The sequence below is a fragment of the Euprymna scolopes genome, chromosome 7, assembly GCF_053919585.1.
Source record: "Euprymna scolopes isolate OS-2025 chromosome 7, ASM5391958v1, whole genome shotgun sequence".
Taxonomy (NCBI): Eukaryota; Metazoa; Mollusca; class Cephalopoda; order Sepiida; family Sepiolidae; genus Euprymna; species Euprymna scolopes.
Window position 1 is genome coordinate 160,654,121 of NC_136488.1, and position 22,467 is coordinate 160,676,587.

The following is a 22,467-nucleotide window of genomic DNA, read 5'->3' on the forward strand; positions in this document are numbered from 1 at the left end:
TTGAGAAACAATGCAGATTGGAATGTCGTCATCTGGGCCAAATAAAAAGATACAGAAGAGTAGAGAGTCGACACAGCGAACATTGGCTTTATACACATGAATATTATATATAGATGAGACGGACATATACACATAAAACCAAAAACTCATAAAATTAGCAAAGGCAGGAATAAAAACCTAGCTAAAATAACATCACTTAAAAAAATTAGGACACATCAATGTTTACAATATTAATGATGAAGCCATAGTCTTATCCATGAAGCAAAAATAAAAACAGCTAAACAAGTTAAACAGGAGGCTTTCATAATCCTTAAGGATCACAAGATAGTAAATTTAAAAAAAATTTAAACCCAAGCAAAAGTATTCACCTACAGCTTTGCATAACACAATCTACTATCATCTGGTTCAACAACTTATCAAAAAGTACTGTAGCTTCACAAAATTTGAGATAAGACTTGCCTTTCATAACACAGACTAGGCTATGTAGAGACAGAGTTTGCTATCAGATAAGTGAGGTAAATATAGAAACTATAATGTATTACATGAAAACATTTATAACTTTGGTAAAAACCCATGTTTTGTAATGTTTTCCTGGAATACATTATACAAATGTTAAAACTGGAAAAAAAAAAAAAGATTTAATCTTAGGTGCTTTTATTTTTAAGTAAAAGTAAAAAATAAAAGCATCTAAAATTAAATCTTAAATTTTTTTTTTTTCAGTTTTAAAATTTGAATTCTTTGATTTCCTGTTGAAGGCAGCGTAAAAATATTTTATTCTCTACAAGAAACTATTTATTGCAAATATTTATAAGAAATTTTTTTTTTTTTTTAATCCTGAAGTCAAAATTTCAAAGATTTTTTTTTTTTTTTAATTAACTATTGGTTGTCATGTGTAAAGATTATTTGAAAGTTTTAGACTTAAAATAAATGGTTTTATTTCCGAGATGTTATTTACATTACCGTCATTTACATTACTGTCATTTACACGTTTGGAACCGTTATCCTCATCAGAGAATTTGTATTCTGTCAGAAATTAACATTCCAGGAATTTTGAATTTAACTTTAAGGACTAGCATGGATACCTGGTTTTTCCCCAGTGAACATGAAGTTCAGTTTGGACACAGCTGGTACAATAAGGATATTGAGCAGTCTCCACAAAAGAACGGATCCCCCCCTACCCCCAAAGTAGGTGACAACTTCCCTACCAGATATTTCAGCAGCCTGTGGGCTGAATCCCCACTCCCAAAAACATGAATCAAAACAACTTTTCTTTTAATTAAAATAGCAGTGAATGTCTGTGCATCAGCAAAAAATTAGCCACGGTAGGCAGGCTCGAACCTGAAATGTGAAAGAGACGACCTCTGACGTGTGCATGACTTGCAAAAATCTCGATACAAAAAGTGACCCCCCCCCCCTCCATTGCAAGAAATGATCCGGTTGACCTCCACAGAATTAATCTTTTTTTCTAATTTTCACATATGCATCTGAGGAATCGCTCTTTCAGATGGTACCGTTTTGAACCCAGTGTGATGTGGCTGACAAGGTTTTAACGGACATATGAACACACAAACAAACCTAAGTTTGAGATTTATATAATAGACAAGCATGGCTACCCGGCATTGCCCAGGTGGAGAGAAGTGGTATACTAAGGATACTGAGAAAAAAAAAAAAAATTTAGTCTGAATAGGCAGACTAAACTAACGCGAAAGAGAAAAAGGAGAGGGAAAAAAAAAAAAAAAGCTAACGCACCAGCTGTCACAGTCACGACGACTTGTGACATCATGACGGGTCGAAATAACTTTTTTTTTTTTTAAACATAGAGATTGCTAGGCGTATGACTTGCAAAAATGTTGACGCAAAAAGTGATCCCTCCTTGCAAAAAACAGCCCCGTTGGCCAGCACAAAATCTTTTTGGACAATTTTTAGATATTTTTTGTTCAAGAGATTGATCTTTCTAACGATACCCATTTTATCAATATCTGATGCATCTGTCAAAAGTTTTGGGCAAACATACAAACACATTTTCCCTTTTATATATTAAATGTGAGTAGCGAAGTGGCAAAAAATCTAAAAAATCAAAATTTACCAACCTGGAGAGGAGAGAAGATGAAAAGTAATTCAAACAAAAGACATCTACCTTCCCCTACCCAGCCCATCGTGAATCATTGAAGTATGGCAAAATTAACATTTACAGAAGAAAGAGATAAGACGAGATAAAGTGAGAAACAGAAATAAAATGAAGTCAGGACAGAATCTGACTAAAAAAAAAAAATATTCCACCTTTTCTAAATAAAAAAACAAAAAAAAAACAAGAATTCTACTAAAAAGCAGAGATCTCATTTGTTTATCGCTTCAAATCCACATTATGTCATAGATATCTGGTATCACTTAATTCATTTTGTCTTGTTCCCTTAGCAGAGTTTAAATAACAAAAAAAAAAATAGCTTGTATACTGGACACTCTTATCGCTATTGTATTCAACTCAAGTTGCATGTTCATAGGAATTAAGTGGCAATTTGATTCACAAGTAGTCCGTAACCCCAAATATAGATCACAACAGATTTCAAAGCCTGGGTCAACCAGGCGCTTGCTTTGATAATCCTTTTCTGCAATATCTGGCTGAAGTGAGCTGCAGATTTCAAAAAGCATGAAGCGATTATTATGCTGGTACCATTTTGTCTTGAATACTCAAATCTGAATGCAATGCAGGATCATCCCTCTCAACCAATCTCTTTTAAAGAAACTTTTCTAGTTTGGCCATGCTGCAGAGTCCATCCACAAAGCAATAGTTCCAGAACCACTCTAAGGTTAGTGAAGACATCCTGGAGTACGGCTGAAGACCTGGTTATACATCAAAGCAGCGGTCTAATCTAGCTCTAGTCCACACCTCTGGTTCTAGGACTAGCTGCCCATGACTGGCTGTTGCAGACCTTTTGTGCATTCTGCATTCACCCAGGATGTGTTCTGCAGGAGGAGTCAACTCAATCCATCTTGGGTAGCTGTTACCTCAAGTCAAAGACATATCAGTTTAAACTTAACTTCTAGGTAGAACACCTATGGTTCAATAAACATTTATTATCACTACACTATATATGTCTATTAAGACTAAAACAAAAAAAAATGAGGACAGAATGCAGATCAAGAAAAATCAACAAACTCAAGCAATTATCAGCTTCCATAAAAAGCGTCTGAAGACGCAGAAATGATGTAGACTATAATGGCTAAGAAGTTGTAATAAATCATTATGGAGGAAAATCTCGTTAACGACTGGTATTATTTATGGCATAATGCACGATAATTTAGTAACATTTTGGGGTAGGTTTAAAATTGTCGTTTGGAGAGCTTCAGAGATGGTAGTGAAAAAGGTTAGCTATGAACGAAATTATGTCAATACAATTTTTGAAAATCAATGCAATTCATTCAAAATATTGCAGTAAATATGTCAACGATCAAAAACATTAACAGTAAATTATGATGTAGACAAGCTGTGGACAGTAGCTGTTATAGCAGCTTTATTTGGAAACCTTATGCAATTCAGAAAATTCTACATAAAATAAATGAAAAATTAGAAAAAATGAATGTAAAAAAATTGAAAGTTCTTTTGAATTAATAATTAAAGCCTCAATATATATTTTCAGACGAACACAGATATACATGGAAAATATCTGAACTTTCAAGCAAAATCCCAACGCTTCTGAGACTAACCTGTGAAAACTGAATCCCTTCTGTTTTTATTAAACACGCTTTTCCATCACAACATAATGTAAACACTATTTGCTTTGTGAAGCGATTTTTGAAATTATATATATATATATATATATATATATATTTACACTTACACACACACACGGAACAAAAATTGTTGCCCTAGAAAAGACGACATGATTCCATTTGTTTGATGAAAAGTTTTTTTTTGTTTTTTTTTGCAGACCATGTACTAGTTGGCCAGTTGTGTATAAATCCCAAGAGTGATAGTAGCCTCCTATCATGTTTGAAAGTGAAACAATGTTCAACAAGTGAAATCGGAGATGCGCCACTGTACAACTCATGCTCTCTACCGATCAAAGTTACGACAACAGAACCATTGTCAACACCCTCAAAATGCATTGCTGGATTGCCACAAATAACAGGGACATTCACAGGGTGATGAAAACAGTTTACGGCCACAGTTATGGTCTTTGGTGTGGTTTCAGGTGAGAGCCACATCATGCCACCTCACATCTTCAAAGGCAGCTTGAAAGTCAACACCAAAGTGTACCTGAATGTGCTGAAGAGTGTGGTGAAATTAGGTAACCACTGACAGACCCTGGGTGTGGCAGCAGGACTTGGTGCCGGCCCACAAGTCCAAAGAGACCCAGGCTTGGCTTCAGGAGTGGTATAGTTTTGTACTCTCTGTCCTCCTCCTCCCCTGAACCCACAGAACTACTTTGTTTGGTCATACGTTGAGAACATCACCAACATGACATCCCACAACAGCAAAGCCAGCCTGACTGCTGCCATCCACCAAGTATTTGCCAAGCTCTTCCTGGCACTTGTGGAAAAGGCACGTTCCCAGTTCCAGACTGAGTATAGAGGCGGTGATTGAGGTTGAAAGTGGCTACATAAGACGTCAGCTCTACTACACAATCAAGTTACCCGAATTGATTTTTTTTCAATAAAAGTTTTGTTTTCTTTAGGATGATACTTATCGTTCCACAATATATTTTACTTTTTTAAAAGCATCATGATAAGGTTAAAAATATAAATATATATAGTATTCATTTATTTGATCTTTTATAATAAAAATGTTTATGAAGCAATTTTTTTTTTTTTTTTTTTTTTTAAAAGCAAACATATCCAATACAAAATATTCCCAAAATAGCTTTTTATTTCAATTAATCTTAATAGTAAAGAAAATTGTGTCAGTCATGCAGAGGTGAGAAGCAAACAGAAGAGATCAGAATTTTCATTGGTTAGTCTGACAGGCCTGCAGCAAGCGTCAGGGGACTGTTCAAAGAAAGACAATATTTGATAACCATTATTGGCAAAAACATTAAAGCTAAAAAAAATTTTGTGATGGCATGTTGGTTATAGATGCTATCAAGATGAAGATGCGAGTTAAAGCACTTCATTACATACAATACCAGATTACCCGTCCCAGGACAGAAATATTTGAGGTTGTGCCATATTTAAAATACTGCAAAGAAACTGAAATTTGGAAATATTAATTGATGTCTAATACATTAAAATTTCACAAAAATTGGAACTATCTGAATTTACATGAAGGACTTTGATCTCCTTTGTATAGAATTAAATTAAGTTTCGTCCATATTATGACCCTTATGCTTAGAAGTCGTATTCCAAAATTCATAATGACTGGGTAATTCATTTAAGAAATTCGGTACATATACATTTATATGAAGAGATTATTCAGTGTCACATTGTCCTCCACCCCATTTTAAAACAGTTTTTATCTGATCAGAAATGTCTGTGGCAGCTAAAAATGTGTAACAGTTTTTCCGACCATGGATCTAATATTTGTTATAAATTATTTTAATGAGGTACAAAGAAAGTGGTTCTGAAGTAAGCTGGAACTACCAAACTTGATTAACGGATAAATATACTGATCGCTTGCAGACATTTTCCATTTTCAAAATTTGTTTATCAGTCTCTTTGTTCATTCCATGCAATGACAGCAAGATAAATTAAAAAAAATATATATTCATGTGGGAATTCAATTGAAAACAAAGTTCTACACCAAAATAAAAACTTTTCAACTAAAGTTTTATGAACAGTCTAATGGTAATAATTTAATGTTAAGATCTTTTGGGAAATAGGACTGCAGGATTTGCATTATGTACTTGCGCATCTATAAACAGAAAAAAGTTTTATTTTGAGCCGAGACCTAGTGTAATGTTATTTGATCATAAGGCTTAGAGCGGATTACATGACTTGCATGTAAAACGCACTTTAGGATATGAAAATTTAAAGATACGAAAGCCAGACTAGAACCAATTAATTTTGTATCTAGACGGTCCACTATGTGCTTATATCTATAATTATAAAACTCAGATTAGCTTGCTTGCTTGGGCATTTAAACCATTCATCCGGTTTCTGATTTCCAGTTTTAAAAAATTTGACTGCTTACCTATTTCATGGACGCCCTGTCTTAAGTCAGATATTAAAAGCTGCTGCTATTCAAAGCATATACAAGGTCAACAATATTTTTGTTTTTACTTATTTTAAAGTGCTTTTCTTACAAATGTATTTTAATCCCATTGAGTAATATATATATATATATAACTATGATCATATTTATAACCATATTTACTGCATTTAGTAGCTCTCCTGTGAATTCTGACAATTTATGTTTTTCAGGCCTTAAAAAATATTTTCTCTTCAAGTAGGGGGAGGGGAGTAGAGACTTGATTTTAGTGCTTTTGTAGGGCCTCCGTAATTTTAATTAGTGCTTGCAATAGTGTTCTGGGGGCTTCCTGAGTTTTTTTTAAGACAATAAAAGACAATATAACCTCAAAATCACTTTATTTTGAACATTTTTCATCTTACCCTTTAAGGACCAATGGGTATATATATCTCATAATACACGACAGCGAATGCTGAACCCTCACCAGTCTTCTTTCACCTATCAATGGCAGATCCATAACCAAACTCATAGATAATCTGCTGAAAACACTACACTTGCTCAGCAGGGAAGCTACCCTAGAATGAATTTATTGTGCTTGTAGGGTCATATGGAACGTTCATCCTGAATAAACCATTCTAGAAGCATGAATGTCTTAAATTGAAGATTGGCTGTCCAAGGAAAATTTGGAAGCAAGTGATTGGACAACACCGCACAGTAGAATTTGCAGACTGGTGAGAAGTGGATAGCAATCTTGAGTAATATCAGAAATGTGACAAACAAATAAACATGCTAGCAGACTGCCCGGTGTTGCTCGGTTGTAAAATACACATAAATATTATATTTCTATTAATGCAAATTTCTTATTATAAACAGAAATACCATAGGTATTAAAATGTAATGTTATATTCCTTAGGAAAAAATAAAAAAATAAAATGAAACGTGCAGTTGTGAAACAGTTGAAAAACAAAAATCCGATGACCCTCAAGTACCAATTTTTTAATTTTGACTCCTTAACACTCCCTCAGATGAAAACTGATTAAAACATTTTCCACAAATCTGAATACCCTATATACCAAATTTCAAGTCTGTAGATCAAAGGTTGAGAAGTGTTCTCACACTTATTCTCACTTATAGTGGAACCTCTAGATACGAAAGACTGCCTACAAAGTGTAATGTGAACATTTTTTTTTTTTTTGTCCCGGCAGACAAAAAAAATTCAGGATGCGAAAGATACGAGTGACAAACTTTTCAGGCACCTAATTCTTTGAAAACCTTCAAAATCGGAGTTTAATTAGATTTTTAAAATTTTAAATAATTTTCTGAAAATATTTGTGTTGATTTTTATCTGGAAAACATTTTTTCTTGAACTTAATTTTATTTTTCAACTTACCTGCATAAGTTAAAGTTATTTTAAAAATAATTACAATTTTTACTACTTCTGAAGAATAGATCGAAGAAAGATTTTCTGTTTTAATTTTTATTGTACACTTTGAAATTTTTGTAAGGAGTGGGGGAGTTTTCTTTTTCTTAGAAATTGCAAATTAGTAAGAAAGTAAATAATCCCTTTTTCTTTGAATCCTTTTTCTTCTGTGCGTCTGTGTGCCCATTAATTTGAAGTTGTGGACTTAGGAGTAATTAAAATAAAAATTACAAAAATTATGTAATATCTCATTTTTTTAATAGAAGTTTATTTTCAGACATCCAAGAAAAGTTAAAAAAAATTTTTTTTTTTAAATAGCAGGTGAAGGTATTAACGGTTATGTTAGGTAATATTTGGCTCTTATTTCATTCTGGTTTACACTTATAAAATTTAATGAGCGTTTTCATAGGGCTTAGGGTGGATTAGATGATTTACATGTAAAATGCATTTAAAGAGATGAAAATTTAAAGAGATGAAAATTTAAAGAGATGAAAATTTAAAGAGATGAAAATTTAAAGAGATGAAAATTTAAAGAGATGAAAATTTAAAGAGATGAAAATTTAAAGAGATGAAAATTTAAAGAGATGAAAATTTAAAGAGACGAAAATTTAAAGAGACGAAAATTTAAAGAGACGAAAATTTAAAGAGACGAAAATTTAAAGAGACGAAAATTTAAAGAGACGAAAATTTAAAGAGACGAAAATTTAAAGAGACGAAAATTTAAAGAGACGAAAATTTAAAGAGACGAAAATTTAAAGAGACGAAAATTTAAAGAGACGAAAATTTAAAGAGACGAAAATTTAAAGAGACGAAAATTTAAAGAGACGAAAATTTAAAGAGACGAAAATTTAAAGAGACGAAAATTTAAAGAGACGAAAATTTAAAGATACGAAAATTTAAAGATACGAAAGCCAAGCTAGAACCAATTAATTTTGTATCTAGCAGTTCCACCATGTCAGATATATATCACATTCAGGAATATGTTAAGACACACCTGTTCAAATAAGTTGCATTTATTATTGTTATATAAAATGGCTTAATCTTTTCTTGACTCGTCTGAAGACAGTAAGCAACCAATAATTGAATAACTCCAAAAGCGTAGCAATATTCAAATCGACTGACAATTTTATTTTGTAACCGGAATGAAGAAAATTGGTCGGAAAATGTTTCACTTATTTGCTTATTCATTTTGATGGCATACACATTTTAAATTTGGTGTTAAAAATACTGACAATATTTACATTGCATTCATGAATAACCAACGTCCTCGTGAACTGATACGACCCAATAAACAACAAAGTAGTATCATGTTCAGAAATGTGCGTGGAGGTAGAATGGACACTTAAAACAATCCAAGTGAGAACCCCCACCAAGTCACTACTTATCAAGGCCCAGAGGCCACTCAAGGATAAGGGTTAATTTAATAAATTGAATTACTTAAAGGAAGGGTGCAACAAGAATTTGTCTATTACATAATGAGAGAGAGAGAGAGAGAGAGAGAGAGAGAGAGAGAGAGAGAGAGAGAGAGAGAGAGAGAGAGTTCCTCATAAATTCCGAAAAGGCTGAGCCTATCTTTTGCAAATTTCACAGAAAAGGTAATTTATATGTCTCGCAGTTTTCTTAGATTTGTTTTGTACAGAAATTCATCCGATAAGTATCGAAAAAAAAAATCCGATATTAAAAATAATCTTTTCTTATAGATAAAAAAGAATTTTTACAGGGGAATATTTTACGTTACACCAGCCTAACCCGTGTAATATTGCCATGTAAAAATTCTTTTTATTTATAAGAGATGAAAGACTGTTTAAGATCGCCAAGCCTAAATATTAGCCGACGTGAGTTTGTAAACAAACACAAGGCGGAATTTGATAGAACATTTTTTGTGAATTAGTCCACCAGGAAAATTTTTCTCTAATACATAATCTGTGATAGAGGATCGATTCTATAATACATACACAATCTGCATAAATTATGCAGAAGTGTATTGTATGACCAGGCAACGCCGGGCAGCCAGCTAGTATTATACTGAAGCAGAATTAATCAATGCTTATTTCCTCTAAACATTTTAATAAAATACATGGTAAAATATTCCTCAGTTTTGGGATTGAGTTATGTAAAAAGAAAAACACTTTCACCTTTTCTTGTTCCACCACATCTTTACTATGATCTAGAAATATATATATCTCCGTTTAACAGTTATAGGTAATAAAACAAGCCAAATAGTACATTATAAACAAAAATAGCACTACAAGCAGCAATACTATTTAACCAGTAATTACAAAGGAAGAAAGAGAAAGATATACAACAAAAAGAAAGCTAATTTTGATTAAAAAAATTTTGTTTTTAATTTCACTAGCTTTGCAACATACCTCAAACTAACTCAAGCTTTGGGATTATTATAGAACAGAAGATAATAGAAAAGATGTGACCTGTTGGGTCATTTATTAAGTTTGGATCAAATTGTTTGAATGAGATGGAGGGAGGGGTAAAGTTGGGTACAAAACTATTTTAAGTGCTTAAGCAAAGGGATATAAGCAAAGAGGAAGATCCCTCTCCCCCTAAACCATTTGAAATGAATTTGGAAAGAAATCCACTATTTCCGCTTCTCATTCTATACAGAATGAGTTTTTCTTTTTTGTTTAAAAACAGAGTTTTTGCATGTTTAATTCTTCAACTTCACCAATATGTTATTTTATATGAATAAGTGTGAACACTGGCGAAGGATATACACTCGTTTGTGTTCAATTTAGGCAAACAAAATTATCATAACAGTCTGAAAAGACATCCATCATCAGGTGACAATAAACCTCCAGTCTTACTCTAGGCCTGTCCTTTAATGAAGAATCTTTTTAGACTGAAACAGTAGATTTATTGTAGCGACTTATAGTAATTTTGTTTATTGAAATTCAATAAAATAATATCCTGCTCTTTTTATTGAGCACTATCAATAACCTTGTTGAAATACAATGGTTTTTACTTTTGAATATTTTTAACCTGGAATAAATATATTGCATACATACATACATTAAGTAGTTTAATTGCAAATCCTAACTAGTCATTAAATTAACCATATTTCAAAATATATATGTATATATATATTTTAAATTAAAACAAAAATAAGAACTTACCTGCAGCTCCCTCTTCATTTTTATCTACAGTTTTATCTTGACTGGAGGTGGGGACAGGTACGGTAGTTGTGGCAGTTTTTATACTTGGTGGCACTGATGTATCAACACCAGTGGCACCTTCAACTATATTTGAAGTGGAAGTTTCTTGATTTGATGGTCCTACAACAACAGAAATATGATTAGCAAACAAAATTTCACTTTTATTTTTTTTAATATAAAATTTAGAAGAGCATCATTAGAACTTTTTCCGTTTGGGTTCACAAATTAACCACAATACTGAACCGTTGCCTTTAAACTAAAACCAGGAATTATTTTCCTTCAACTAGTTTTGAATTACAAAGTTGCAATATAAAGCAGCAGACATTTTGCTATCTAATAATCTCTTATAAATAGAAATTACCATTCTGTGTGCAAGTTTGTCTACATAATTTACATATCTTAATATTGAAATTAAAAATGCAATAACGAAAAAAATTTTAATACTATTTTAAAAGAATTAACAATTGAATCCACTATTTTTGTTTATTCATAAATAAATCAACCATTTTAATCTTTTGTAAATAGTTAAAAAAAAAAAAAAAAAAAAAAAAAAAAAAAAAATTGTCCCTTGAAATTTGAAAAGAGTTTGGAAGCGAACTGTTCAATAAAGTAATTTTTGGCTTTAAAATTTATTAGCAAATCTCATTAAAAGATTAATGTTTCGAAAACGATTTATATCTAATAATTTTATAATTATCTTAAAATTAGTTATTGCTTTAGAAGAATTGTGTTCAATTAATTTCATGACTAATAACTTTCAAAATACTTTTAAAAAAAAAAGCCATAATTCACCCCCACCCCCCCAAAAAAATGAAGAAAAATGGTATATATATCTTAGATGTCATTTACTTTATCAATTTTTTAAGTATTTTCAAAGTTAATGTCATTTAGTCATCAAGTAAATACAGCTCATAAAGATAAAAATGGCTGACTTGCATTTATTTGCCAAGTATTACAGATTTGAATTATAAAATAATTCAAAGCCTTAGAACAGTAATTTTTGGGTCAAGTAAAATTTTAACGATAGCAGTCAAGTATTGGATTTCATTTATTCTAAAAGGAAACCAAAAATGGATAACACGTTATAGACTCAAAATGTTGAAAAGTAACATTTATTACAATATTTTTCAATGCGTTCAAAAACAGAAGAATGCAAAGAAAACAAAAATATAGAGAACTTCAGTACTTTGCTATTAGATAAAGTGACTCATTATCAAATATAAATAATGTTCAAAGGAGTATGACATGTAACTAAACACAGGTTATGAAGAGACACTTCCCCACACTTCAACTTAAATATCTGAAGACATAACCAAAAACACCCTGAATTTACATAAGATTTTTCCAGTCATTATTTACGGTTGAATATTTTCCCTAATATATTTTTTTTCAATAAATATTAATGAGATATATATATATATAGATATATATATATATCTAACTACTTCATTTAATAATTGCCAGATTAATTCAAATACAATCATGCATACTTCATATCAAAAATTCAGGACTGTAATTGTTTTATTCAAATATTTAATTTGAAAACTAAGATAAACAATGGGATTTAAAAAACAAAGATATATATATATATACATACACACACACATATATATATATATATACAAGCACTGATAATGAAATACAAATGCCAAGTTCATATTCAAAATATAATAGCTTTATAATATAGTGATCATGCGTATGCAAGAGACGTCCTAGTTAACTAATTTGCATATTGCACTACAAAATGATATCTAATTAATTTACTAGTTATACTTATTTAAAGATTGGTTTCATTTTAACAAGTTTTATTTATGCACATTTTTATAGTGTAGCTAAAATATAATTTTCCAGGTCAATTTAGCTTAGGAATTGAGATCTAGTTCTACATAGTAAATTAAAAACAAACACTTTTCATAAACATTTTTATATTGTGGATAAAGGCTCAGGATTTTTCTGAAAAGTTTTTTTTTCTGGTAAATTTTATGGGAATTCCTAAGTTTAGAAAGCCAATACAGCACATTTTTTTATAAACGTTTAACCTTGCATGGCCGATATATTGGCTTTAGCAACATAGTTAAAAAGATGACACGGCCGATATTTTGGCCTTCACCTACTGTCTTTTCGACTAATTATTGCTTAATTGGGTCAGGGCCTAAAGGGTTAAAAAAGTCAAATTTTACGGAGATAATGACTTCATCAGGATTAAAATCAGTTTGTTTTTCTTTTTCTGTGGCATGAGGTCACCAAAATAGTGAAATCTATGTGGTCTGCTTCAACAGTGATATTTTCAAATGTTAAAGATCAAGAGGATTGTGTAGTCATACCTCAAATGAATTCATGAAGATTTTTTTTTCTCCAATATAAGCATTGTTATAATTAAAAAAAAAAAAAAATCTTCAATTCCTTTCACATATTCCGTGGAAGCAAACCACATGGATTTTACTTTTTTACTAAAAAAAAAAAAAATAAATTAATTAATAAAAAGCGTCTGTTGTATTTGCTTTCTAAACTTATACATTTCAATTTAAGTAACACTTATACAATGAAAAAAAAAAAATAATGTTCACTATTTTAATTATGGGGATTGTGTTTTCAATTTTCCTGGGTAACACTAGGACATTTCCAACTTATATACACACACGAACAACAAATGTTTGTAAGCAGTTTGAAAAAAGGAAAATCCCAACCCACATTAAAATACTGTATGTGCTATTGACATCATTGTGGGCACCCCCATCCTGTAAACATGAATCACTATAGATGAAAAAAAAAAAGAAAAAAAGTACTTGGATCATCCTAGTTTATACTAAGTAACCAACTTAAAACCGGATTCCCCCTCTTCCCTCACAAGAAAAAAAACTTCTGGGAGGTTGTTTGGGAAAAGCAGTAAATGAAAAATATTTTTCCTCCAAGGAAAACATACTAAATATGAGTATTTTTTTTTTTTTTTTTTTTAATTTAATCTTTGGTATCGAAATCTGAACCCAAGAAATAGTTTTTTAATTCTGGAGAAAAAAAAAAAAAAAAAGCATGTATACTATACTGACCCCTCCCTCAGAAGATGATCGTATAACAAGTTATATGACCTGTCCCACCAACCTAAGTACTAAAATAAATAGTACAATAATCTCAAATAGTGTAGTAAACGTAATTGAGCATTAAATGATAGTCAAGTTATGCTTTCAGACAGAAAGAGTTTTCATTGTTTGTAGTGAAAGAACGTTTTATTAATATTTATTCTTCTGTATTATGTATTTTTCTGATGACTTCTGAATCAAAAATTAGAATTTAAATAAAACAAATCTGCAGGTCGATCGTTTATATTTTTTCAAATTTCAATGCATTCAAACAATAGAAATACTAGGTTGGTTGGTTGTTTTACGGCATATCAACCCTTTTCAGGTTATTTAATGCTGAATCCGGTGATTTTGAAGAAAATTTTTTTAATAGAATATATTTGTTTTTTGCAAGTCAGTTTCAATTTAACCCATAGTTGGGACCCTAACAGGTACTACCACTCCGGGTCAGAGTGGACCTGGGAGCAATGGCAATTAAAGGGTGGCTTCACACTCCCCAGAGCCCGCAAGCTGGGGCCTCACCATCGGATATAGTTTAAGGTCATATCCAGGACCAGAAATACTAGGAGACAGGATCATTGAAATTTTTAAAAATTTTAACCTGTAATATAAATCTCACCTGTTTGTTTAAATGTATGTTTACCTAAAACTTTCGACAGAGGCAATTTTCACGAGATTGGTATCGTTTGGAAGCTTGACCCTTTGGACGACAAATATCGAAAAATTGGCTAAAAACATTAATTTCTTCACCCTCAACGAGGCACTTTTCTACAGAGAGGGGTCACTTTTTTCGAAAGTCATCCTCTCTTTTTGATTGATTAGCCTTAATTTAAACCTTTGCCACTTCCGGTTTAGCGATGGACGCAACAGTAAAGATGTCACTTTTTTTTTCACATTCTTTTCCTCCTTCACAGTACAGGTTCGAGCCTGCTACTATCACTTTTTTTTTTTTTTTTTTTGCTCAATACACACCTCCAAACACCTGGGCAGTCTTCAATAATTCACTTGTGACATCATGTCAAAAAAGTATATTTTCCTGCTGAAGATAGGGTTTAACCGAGTGTCAGATGAACGATTGGTAATGAGGGCAGCTCAGGAATTCTGCCATTTTGAAATCAAATAAATTTAAAAGTTGGAGGTATTATTTTAATAAGAATGATTATCATGCATCCATTTCAATCATGCTTAGATTGCTGGAAAGTGATTGAGGGCATGTTCAAAGCATATTTTATTGTCATCATGATATATATATATATATATAATTTATTTCAATTTTTGGAGAGGGGAAGGGGGTGTAGACTAATTAACATTTAGACATATACAGCTCAAAATTACTAAAAATGAAGCTATCAAAATGCAATCCAACATCTTCAAAAAGATAATATAAAACGTGAAAAAAAAACAGATAAAATGGATATGATGATTTCTGTTCATCTATGTTTCTCGGATACTTTTAGCATTTTAGGCAAAAACGAAATTCAAGCTATGCAGAAGCTTTTTCTGGAATAAATAAATGGATTATCAAACGTGATACAGAGACTGCAGATGTTAACTACAAAACATTCAAAATGAAATTTGTATCGACATGAAAATAAGGTATTTAAAGACAGTGTCCATTCAATCTTGAGAGACAACGGATATGGGTTTCTGTGCAAGTCATTGTGTAATTACAAAGCACAATTCCCAACCACACCTCTCTTCAATTGGTACTGCTTGCATTCAGTAGCAGGAAGTCCAGGACGACTGGAAACAATGCCGAGATAAGCAAAGAGCACATACAGCTTGGTATTCCCAAATACCCCTTTAGTACTGACCAGGGTCAATGTCGCTTAACTACAAGGATTTAATGAGATGGTGCACCTACAACAAGGTTCTCAATCTTAGACATGGTCAAAAAAAAAAAAAAAAACCTTCTCACCAATTTGTACCAAGCCTTAACTTCTCAACGTAAATCAGTGTAATATCGAGCATACTAAAGATTGAAAATGGTTGATTTAAACAATGAGCAACAATTTTGCTTGTAATATTGCAGAGAAAGACAAATGCACAACAGAAAATTTTGTAGATTGCCACGATTATTATTTGCTACCATGTACAGATAATATGTACAGATAATATGTACAGATAATATGTACAGATTATATGTACAGATTATATGTACAGATTATATGTACAGATTATATGTACAGATTATATGTACAGATAATATGTACAGATAATATGTACAGATTATATGTACAGATTATATGTACAGATTATATGTACAGATAATATGTACAGATTATATGTACAGATAATATGTACAGATTATATGTACAGATAATATGTACAGATTATATGTACAGATAATATGTACAGATAATATGTACAGATAATATGTACAGATAATATGTACAGATAATATGTACAGATAATATGTACAGATTATATGTACAGATTATATGTACAGATAATATGTACAGATAATATGTACAGATTATATGTACATATAATCTGTACATATTATATGTACAGATAATATGTACAGATTATATGTACAGATTATATGCACAGATTATATGCACAGATTATATGTACAGATAATATGTACAGATAATATGTACAGATTATATGTACAGATAATATGTACAGATTATATGTACAGATAATATGTACAGATTATATGTACAGATAATATGTACAGATAATATGTACAGATTATATGTACAGATTATATGTACAGATTATATGTACAGATTATATGTACAGATTATATGTACAGATTATATGTACAGATAATCTGTACAGATTATATGTACAGATTATGTATGCATCTGAGCTATTCCCCACTTCATTTGTTTCATCTCATTCGACTTAATCTATTGGTCTCCATCAATTGCATGTTTTAATACCACATTGTAATATTTCTACTATTCTAGAAAAGGAATTTTTTGTAGGAGTTCATTCCTCCATAGACTCCGCAATGGTTGAGGTGATTTTTATGAAATTTCACACGAATGTACTTTATGTATTTGGTAGTGTTTTTAGATATCTTCTATTGGAATGTCTTCGATAAGTATCGATAATCCAAAAATCCGATGAAAGAAGGAACAGGCCATTTTGACCAAAGTTAACACCTTTAACAGCCTAACATCACAAGTTCATTTAAGAAGTTTTATCACACAAGCAAAAGTCCCGGCATATTAAAACCAACAGTAGGTTCTTTGATATGACGAGTGCGTTTAAATAAACGTTTCGTTTTAGAACACAATTGAACCATGATACTTGACTTTTTCATTTTAAACTAATTCAAGTCATTATATAGAAATAATTTTATAAAATCAACAGGTTCTTTACAGTGCAATGTAGATTACAATGTATTGTGGACTAAGTCACTGAGGGGGGGGTAAGTTTCCTCCTAGTGCACAACAATAGGGTCCCCAACTAGAATAGGAAATCCATCAATTTGATGGAAAAATGAGCGATTTATCAGATTTCGATGATAAAAATATGAGTATGAAACATTTGATCATCATCCAATCTTGGCCAACATCGGCTCTCCCTGCTAGTAGGTTCCTATTCCAGGATCTGCAAGTTTGTGCAACTCTTCTTGCCGTTTTCCTCCTACCTATAATCTTGATCTTTTCCTCTTATTAGGACCTTACACCAAACAGCTTCACGCCTTGTACAGAGCGATTTTGATTAAAAAAGAAAAATCCTTTGAAGTTAATATACAACGGCAGTATGGCTTTTAGAAGCATTTTTTTTTTTTACACATAGGGGTCACCACTTATCGAGGCCCGGAGGCCACTTGAAGATGAGGGTTAATGAGTGTACAGTAATCAATGGGATAATATCGTAGTAATCATTGGTAATGAAAATTTGGTAGATTAGATTACTTAAGGGGGTGGTTCATCAAGAATTTGTTTATGTTGGACTTGAAGACAACCGAGTTGTAGTCAGCTGAAAAACAAGGAAACAGAAGAGAGTAACACAGGCGTATAGTTCTAAGAAAGAAGCTTTGTTCATGGAATCTATGTTTTGACTTAGGCACAACAGAATGATGCTAGTCTTGGAGTTCAGTGTATATGAAAAGAATGTAACCAGTCGACCTGGATTTAAAGTTGCTGCGATGCAATAAAGGCTAGCAGCTGTTTACACTTCAAATTCGCTTTAAACTGTTTTTCAGTTTTAAAAGAATGCAATAAAAATAGCAGCAGAAACTTTTGGTTGTAATTTAAAAAAAAAAAAAAAAAAAAAAAAAAAAAAAGGTTGCTCCGAAAGACATTTTTAACAATAAAACTAAAACGTTGAAGAGCTATGAAGATGAAAGTTGTACAATTAAAACGAGCGACCTTTTGTGCACCAGAATTTATTTTTTTTACTATCACTACCATTCTCAATGCACTTTTCCAAACCTCTTTTCATGCCTCGGTCGTATGTTTGTTTGTTTGTTTGTTCTGTTTTACGGCATATCAACCACTTTGGGGTCATTTAATGCCGAAAGGTTCGTTATGTTGTGTTAAATATTGGTTTGTTCTTAAGGTTTTTTTTGGGGGGGGGGTCTTTCCTTATATTTTTGAGTATATTTTAGTCTCTTTCAGAAAATTAATAATTTTTTGGGGATCAATCTTGTTTAATATTGTTTTCAGATTTTTTTCTTGGTAATACTTTGTTCGGATTTGTTCAAGGTCAATGCAGTTTGTCAGTATATGGTGTATTGTGTAGGGTTCTTGACACGTTATACAGTTTGGTGTCTCCTCCCCTTTTAGTAGATGTGAGTGAGTGATGTGAGTGTGACCTATTCGCAGTCTGGTCATTACTACCTCTTCCTTTCTTGTTAACTTTTTGGTGTCTCTCGTTCCAATATTTGGTGTTATTTGGAATAATTTGTTTTTGGTGCATGAGCTCCAGTTTTCTTGCCATTTTCTCTTCATATATGTCTTTATTTTAGTCTTTAGGTCTGTATAGGGGATTTTTCCACTTATGTGGTTTTGTTGCAGAGTTTCCTTTGCTGCCTTATCTGCTTGTTCATTCATGTAGATGCCGATATGGCTTGGTATCCAGCAAAAGATAATGTTTTTTTCCATGGTTATGGCATCTATTTTGTTTAGCAATTTTGTAATAAGTGGGTTTGTCATTTTTTTTTCTTTTAGAGATATGAGTATTGAAAGTGAGTCAGTAAATATGATATATTTTTGATGGTCATCATTGGTTATTATATTCAGTGCCAAATCTATGGCTGTTGCTTCTGCGCTGAAAATAGAAGATTCGTTTGGGAGCCTTTTCTTTAGTTTTATTTTTTTGTGGATGGCTGCGCATCCTACTTTATCTCCATCTTTTGATCCGTCAGTGTAAATTTGTGTATATTCTTTGTATGTATTCTGGATGATAAGTAGTTCTTCATGGAAGGTTGATGGGTGGGTTTTCGTTTTGGGATATTTATTTAATTTTAATATTATGTGTGGTTGTTTGATCATCCAGGGTGGAGTTTTTGATTTGTTATATTTATGTATTTTTGTAATGTCCATTTGGGCTTCTGTGAGAAGGTTTTTTATCCGGAGGCTGTAGGGCTTGATGATATTTTCTTTCTTGTTGAAGAGATGTGTGTATTGTGGGTGGAGGGTACATTGGTATGCAGGATTTGTTGGACATGATACCAGCTTTAGGTAATATTGTAGCGCTAACTTCTGTCGTCTCAGAATCAGTGGAGGCTCATGGGCCTCTATATAGAGGCTTTCTACTGGAGAGGTTCTAAATGCTCCCAAGGCTAATCTTAATCCTTGATGATGGATTGTATTTAGTTCTTTTATGTAGGACTTCCTTGCTGCTCCATAGATGAAGCATCCATAGTCCATTTTAGATCTGATTAGAGTTTGGTATAATTTCAATAATGTGACTTTGTCTGCACCCCAATTGGTGTGTGCTAGGACTTTGATCAATTGCATTATCTTTTGGCATTTTGCTTTTAAATATTTTATATGTGGTATGAAGTTCAATTTTTTATCGAATATAATACCTAAATATTTATGTTGGTCGGTGAGTGGGATGTTCTTGTTATCCAGTTTCAGGTTGGGGTCGTGGTGGAATTTTCGTAATTTGCAAAAGTGGATGCATTTAGTTTTTTCCTCTGAGAATGTAAATCCATTTTCTATGGCCCATTTGTTTATTTTATTCAGACAAAGTTGTAGTTTGCGTTCGGCTGTTTGTATGTATTTAGATTGGTAGTATATAAGTAGGTCGTCCACGTATAGGGCGTTTTCAATTCCTGGGTCTATGGTTTTTATGATATTGTTTATTTTAATGTTGAAGAGGGTGACAGACAGGATACTGCCTTGGGGGACCCCCATTTCTTGATCTTTTTGGACTGAATAAGTGTTGTCCATCCGTACTTGGAAGTTTCTATTTGTTAAGAAATTTCTGATAATTTCTGGCATTCTACCCCTAAGTCCTAGTTCATACAGGTCTTTTTGGATTCCATATTTCCAAGCGGTGTCATACGCCTTTTGCATGTCAAAAAAAATTGCTATTAGATGTTCTTTTTTTGCAAATGCTTCTCTTATGCGTGTTTCCAGTTTTATTAAGTGATCGGTGGGGCTTCTATTTTTCCTGAAACCCGACTGGCTTTCTGTAATTAGATTTTTGCTTTCCAAGTACCAATTTAACCTTTCGTTAATCATTCTTTCAAAAGTTTTGCACAAACAACTAGTTAGTGCAATGGGTCGGTAGTTTGTTGGGTTTGTATGATCTTTTTTTGGTTTGGGTATTGGGATTACTGTTGCCTGCTTCCAGTTTTTTGGAATGTTGTTAGTTATCCATATCTCATTGTAAATTTGTAATAAGTAGTCTAGTGATGGTTTTGGTAGTTTTTTGAGGAATTGATAATGGATCTCGTCGGGGCCGACTGCTGTATCAGGAGATTTGTTTATTGCCTCCTCTAGTTCTGCACTGTTGAATAATTGATTGTAGTTTTCTTCATTTTTTGATTTGAAGTTTATTTTTATTTTTTCTTCATTTTTCTTTATAGCTTGGAATTTTTTATTTTGGTTTTTTGATGATGAGTTCATTGAGAATTGTTCTGCTAATTTATTTGCGATATTTTGTTTGTCGGTAATCTTCGTGTTGTCGCATATAAGGTGTTTAATAGGGTTCTTTGTATTTTTTCCTGCTATTTTTCTGACCATCTCCCATACTTTTTTGGGTTTTGTGTTTTGATTAATTTTTGTTACATAGTCTTTCCACGTGTTCCGTTTTGATTCTTTGATAGTTTTCCGTGCTTTGGCTTTGCTGTTTTTATAGGTGTCCAAATTTTCTTTCGTTGGACTGTTTTTGAATTTCCTTAGGTTTGCACGTCTGGCTCTTATAGCTTCTTTGCATTCTTTATTGTACCAGGGTTTGTTATATTTTGTAGTAGTGGAACTTTTTGGTACGTTCTCCTCGGCTATTGTGAGTAGGGTGTTGCTGAAATATGTGATGTGTTCTAAGTTAGAATTCGCTTCAGGTATTAATCTGTGTTGACATGTATTTTGGAAATTTTCCCAATTTGCCTTTTGTAAATTCCAGCGGGGTGTTTTGTCTTCTAGCTTGGGATTCTCGTTTTCTATTATGATTGGGAAGTGGTCACTTCCGCATGTATCCTTATGTGTTCTCCAGCTATAATCCATGTATATAGTTGGGTCACATAGTGTTATATCGATTGCTGATAGTGTTCCCGTTGGTGGGTGCATATATGTATTCTCTTTGTTGTTGAGTAGGCATAGATCATTTTGGTTAATTATTTTTTCTATGGTTTGGCCTCTTTTGTTGTTTTTTTTACTGCCCCACCATATATTGTGACTATTGAAGTCTCCCAAGAGTAGAAAAGGTTTAGGTAGTTGTTTGATTATATTGTTTAATTCTGTTTCGTTTATTGTTTCGTTTGGTGGTATATAGAGTGAACACAGGGTTACTGTTTTGTGTAGTGTTGCAGTTATTGCAACAGCTTGCATATTTGTTTTTAAGTTCACTGTGCTGTGTGGAATGTTTTCGTTTATCAGTATTGATGATCCACCGGTGGCTTTGCATGATAATTTGTTTATGTGGTTGTATATTGAGTAGTGTTTTATGTTGATTTTGTCATTTTCTTTTAAGTGTGTTTCCTGTAGGCAAATTATTGCAGGACATAAGGATTTGATAAGTATTTGTATTTCTTCGATATTAATTTTTAATCCTCTTATGTTCCACTGTAGGATTTTGTTAGTCATGGTTTATATTTTCTTTCTTTTGGTTGTTGGATTCCTCAATCTCCATGACTTCATGGCTTTCGAGGGTTTTTTCTTTTTTTGTTTGGATCTGGATGTTGATCTGGGTCTTGCTTGGGATGTTGCTGTTTTGGGTTCTTGCTCATTTTTTCCCTCTTGATTGCTTGTGTTTGGTTTCTTTTTTTTTTCCAGGGTGTTTTCGGTTTCCATTTTTCCTAGAATTTGGAATCTATTTTGAATGTCTACTGTTTGATTTTCTTCTTTTCTGGTTCCTTTGCGGAGGGTACTAGGCGAGTGTTCTTTTGATTTTGGGATGTTTTCGGTTTGTGTGGGTTTTTTGTTAGAGGATTGTGTTTGTTTTTTTTGGATCTGGTGAGATTTTACTCTCAATTGTTTGATAGTTATTTCCAAGTACAGCTGGAGTTGACGGCAGTTGCCGTAAGGTGGCCCTCAATGTCTC

General features: G+C 32.3%; 1 protein-coding gene across 7 annotated transcripts in view; it reads right to left on the reverse strand.

Annotated features, from left to right (window-relative positions):
* LOC145280216 (uncharacterized) overlaps positions 1-22,467 on the reverse strand; it is a 147,548-nt gene that overhangs the window by 10,627 nt on the left and 114,454 nt on the right. For all 7 annotated transcript variants that reach the window (XM_080131998.1, XM_080131994.1, XM_080131995.1 and 4 more), the window contains one exon: positions 10,673-10,831. In XM_080131998.1, the coding sequence (XP_079988124.1) occupies positions 10,673-10,831 (159 nt within the window). The remainder of the gene's footprint in view (positions 1-10,672; positions 10,832-22,467) is intronic.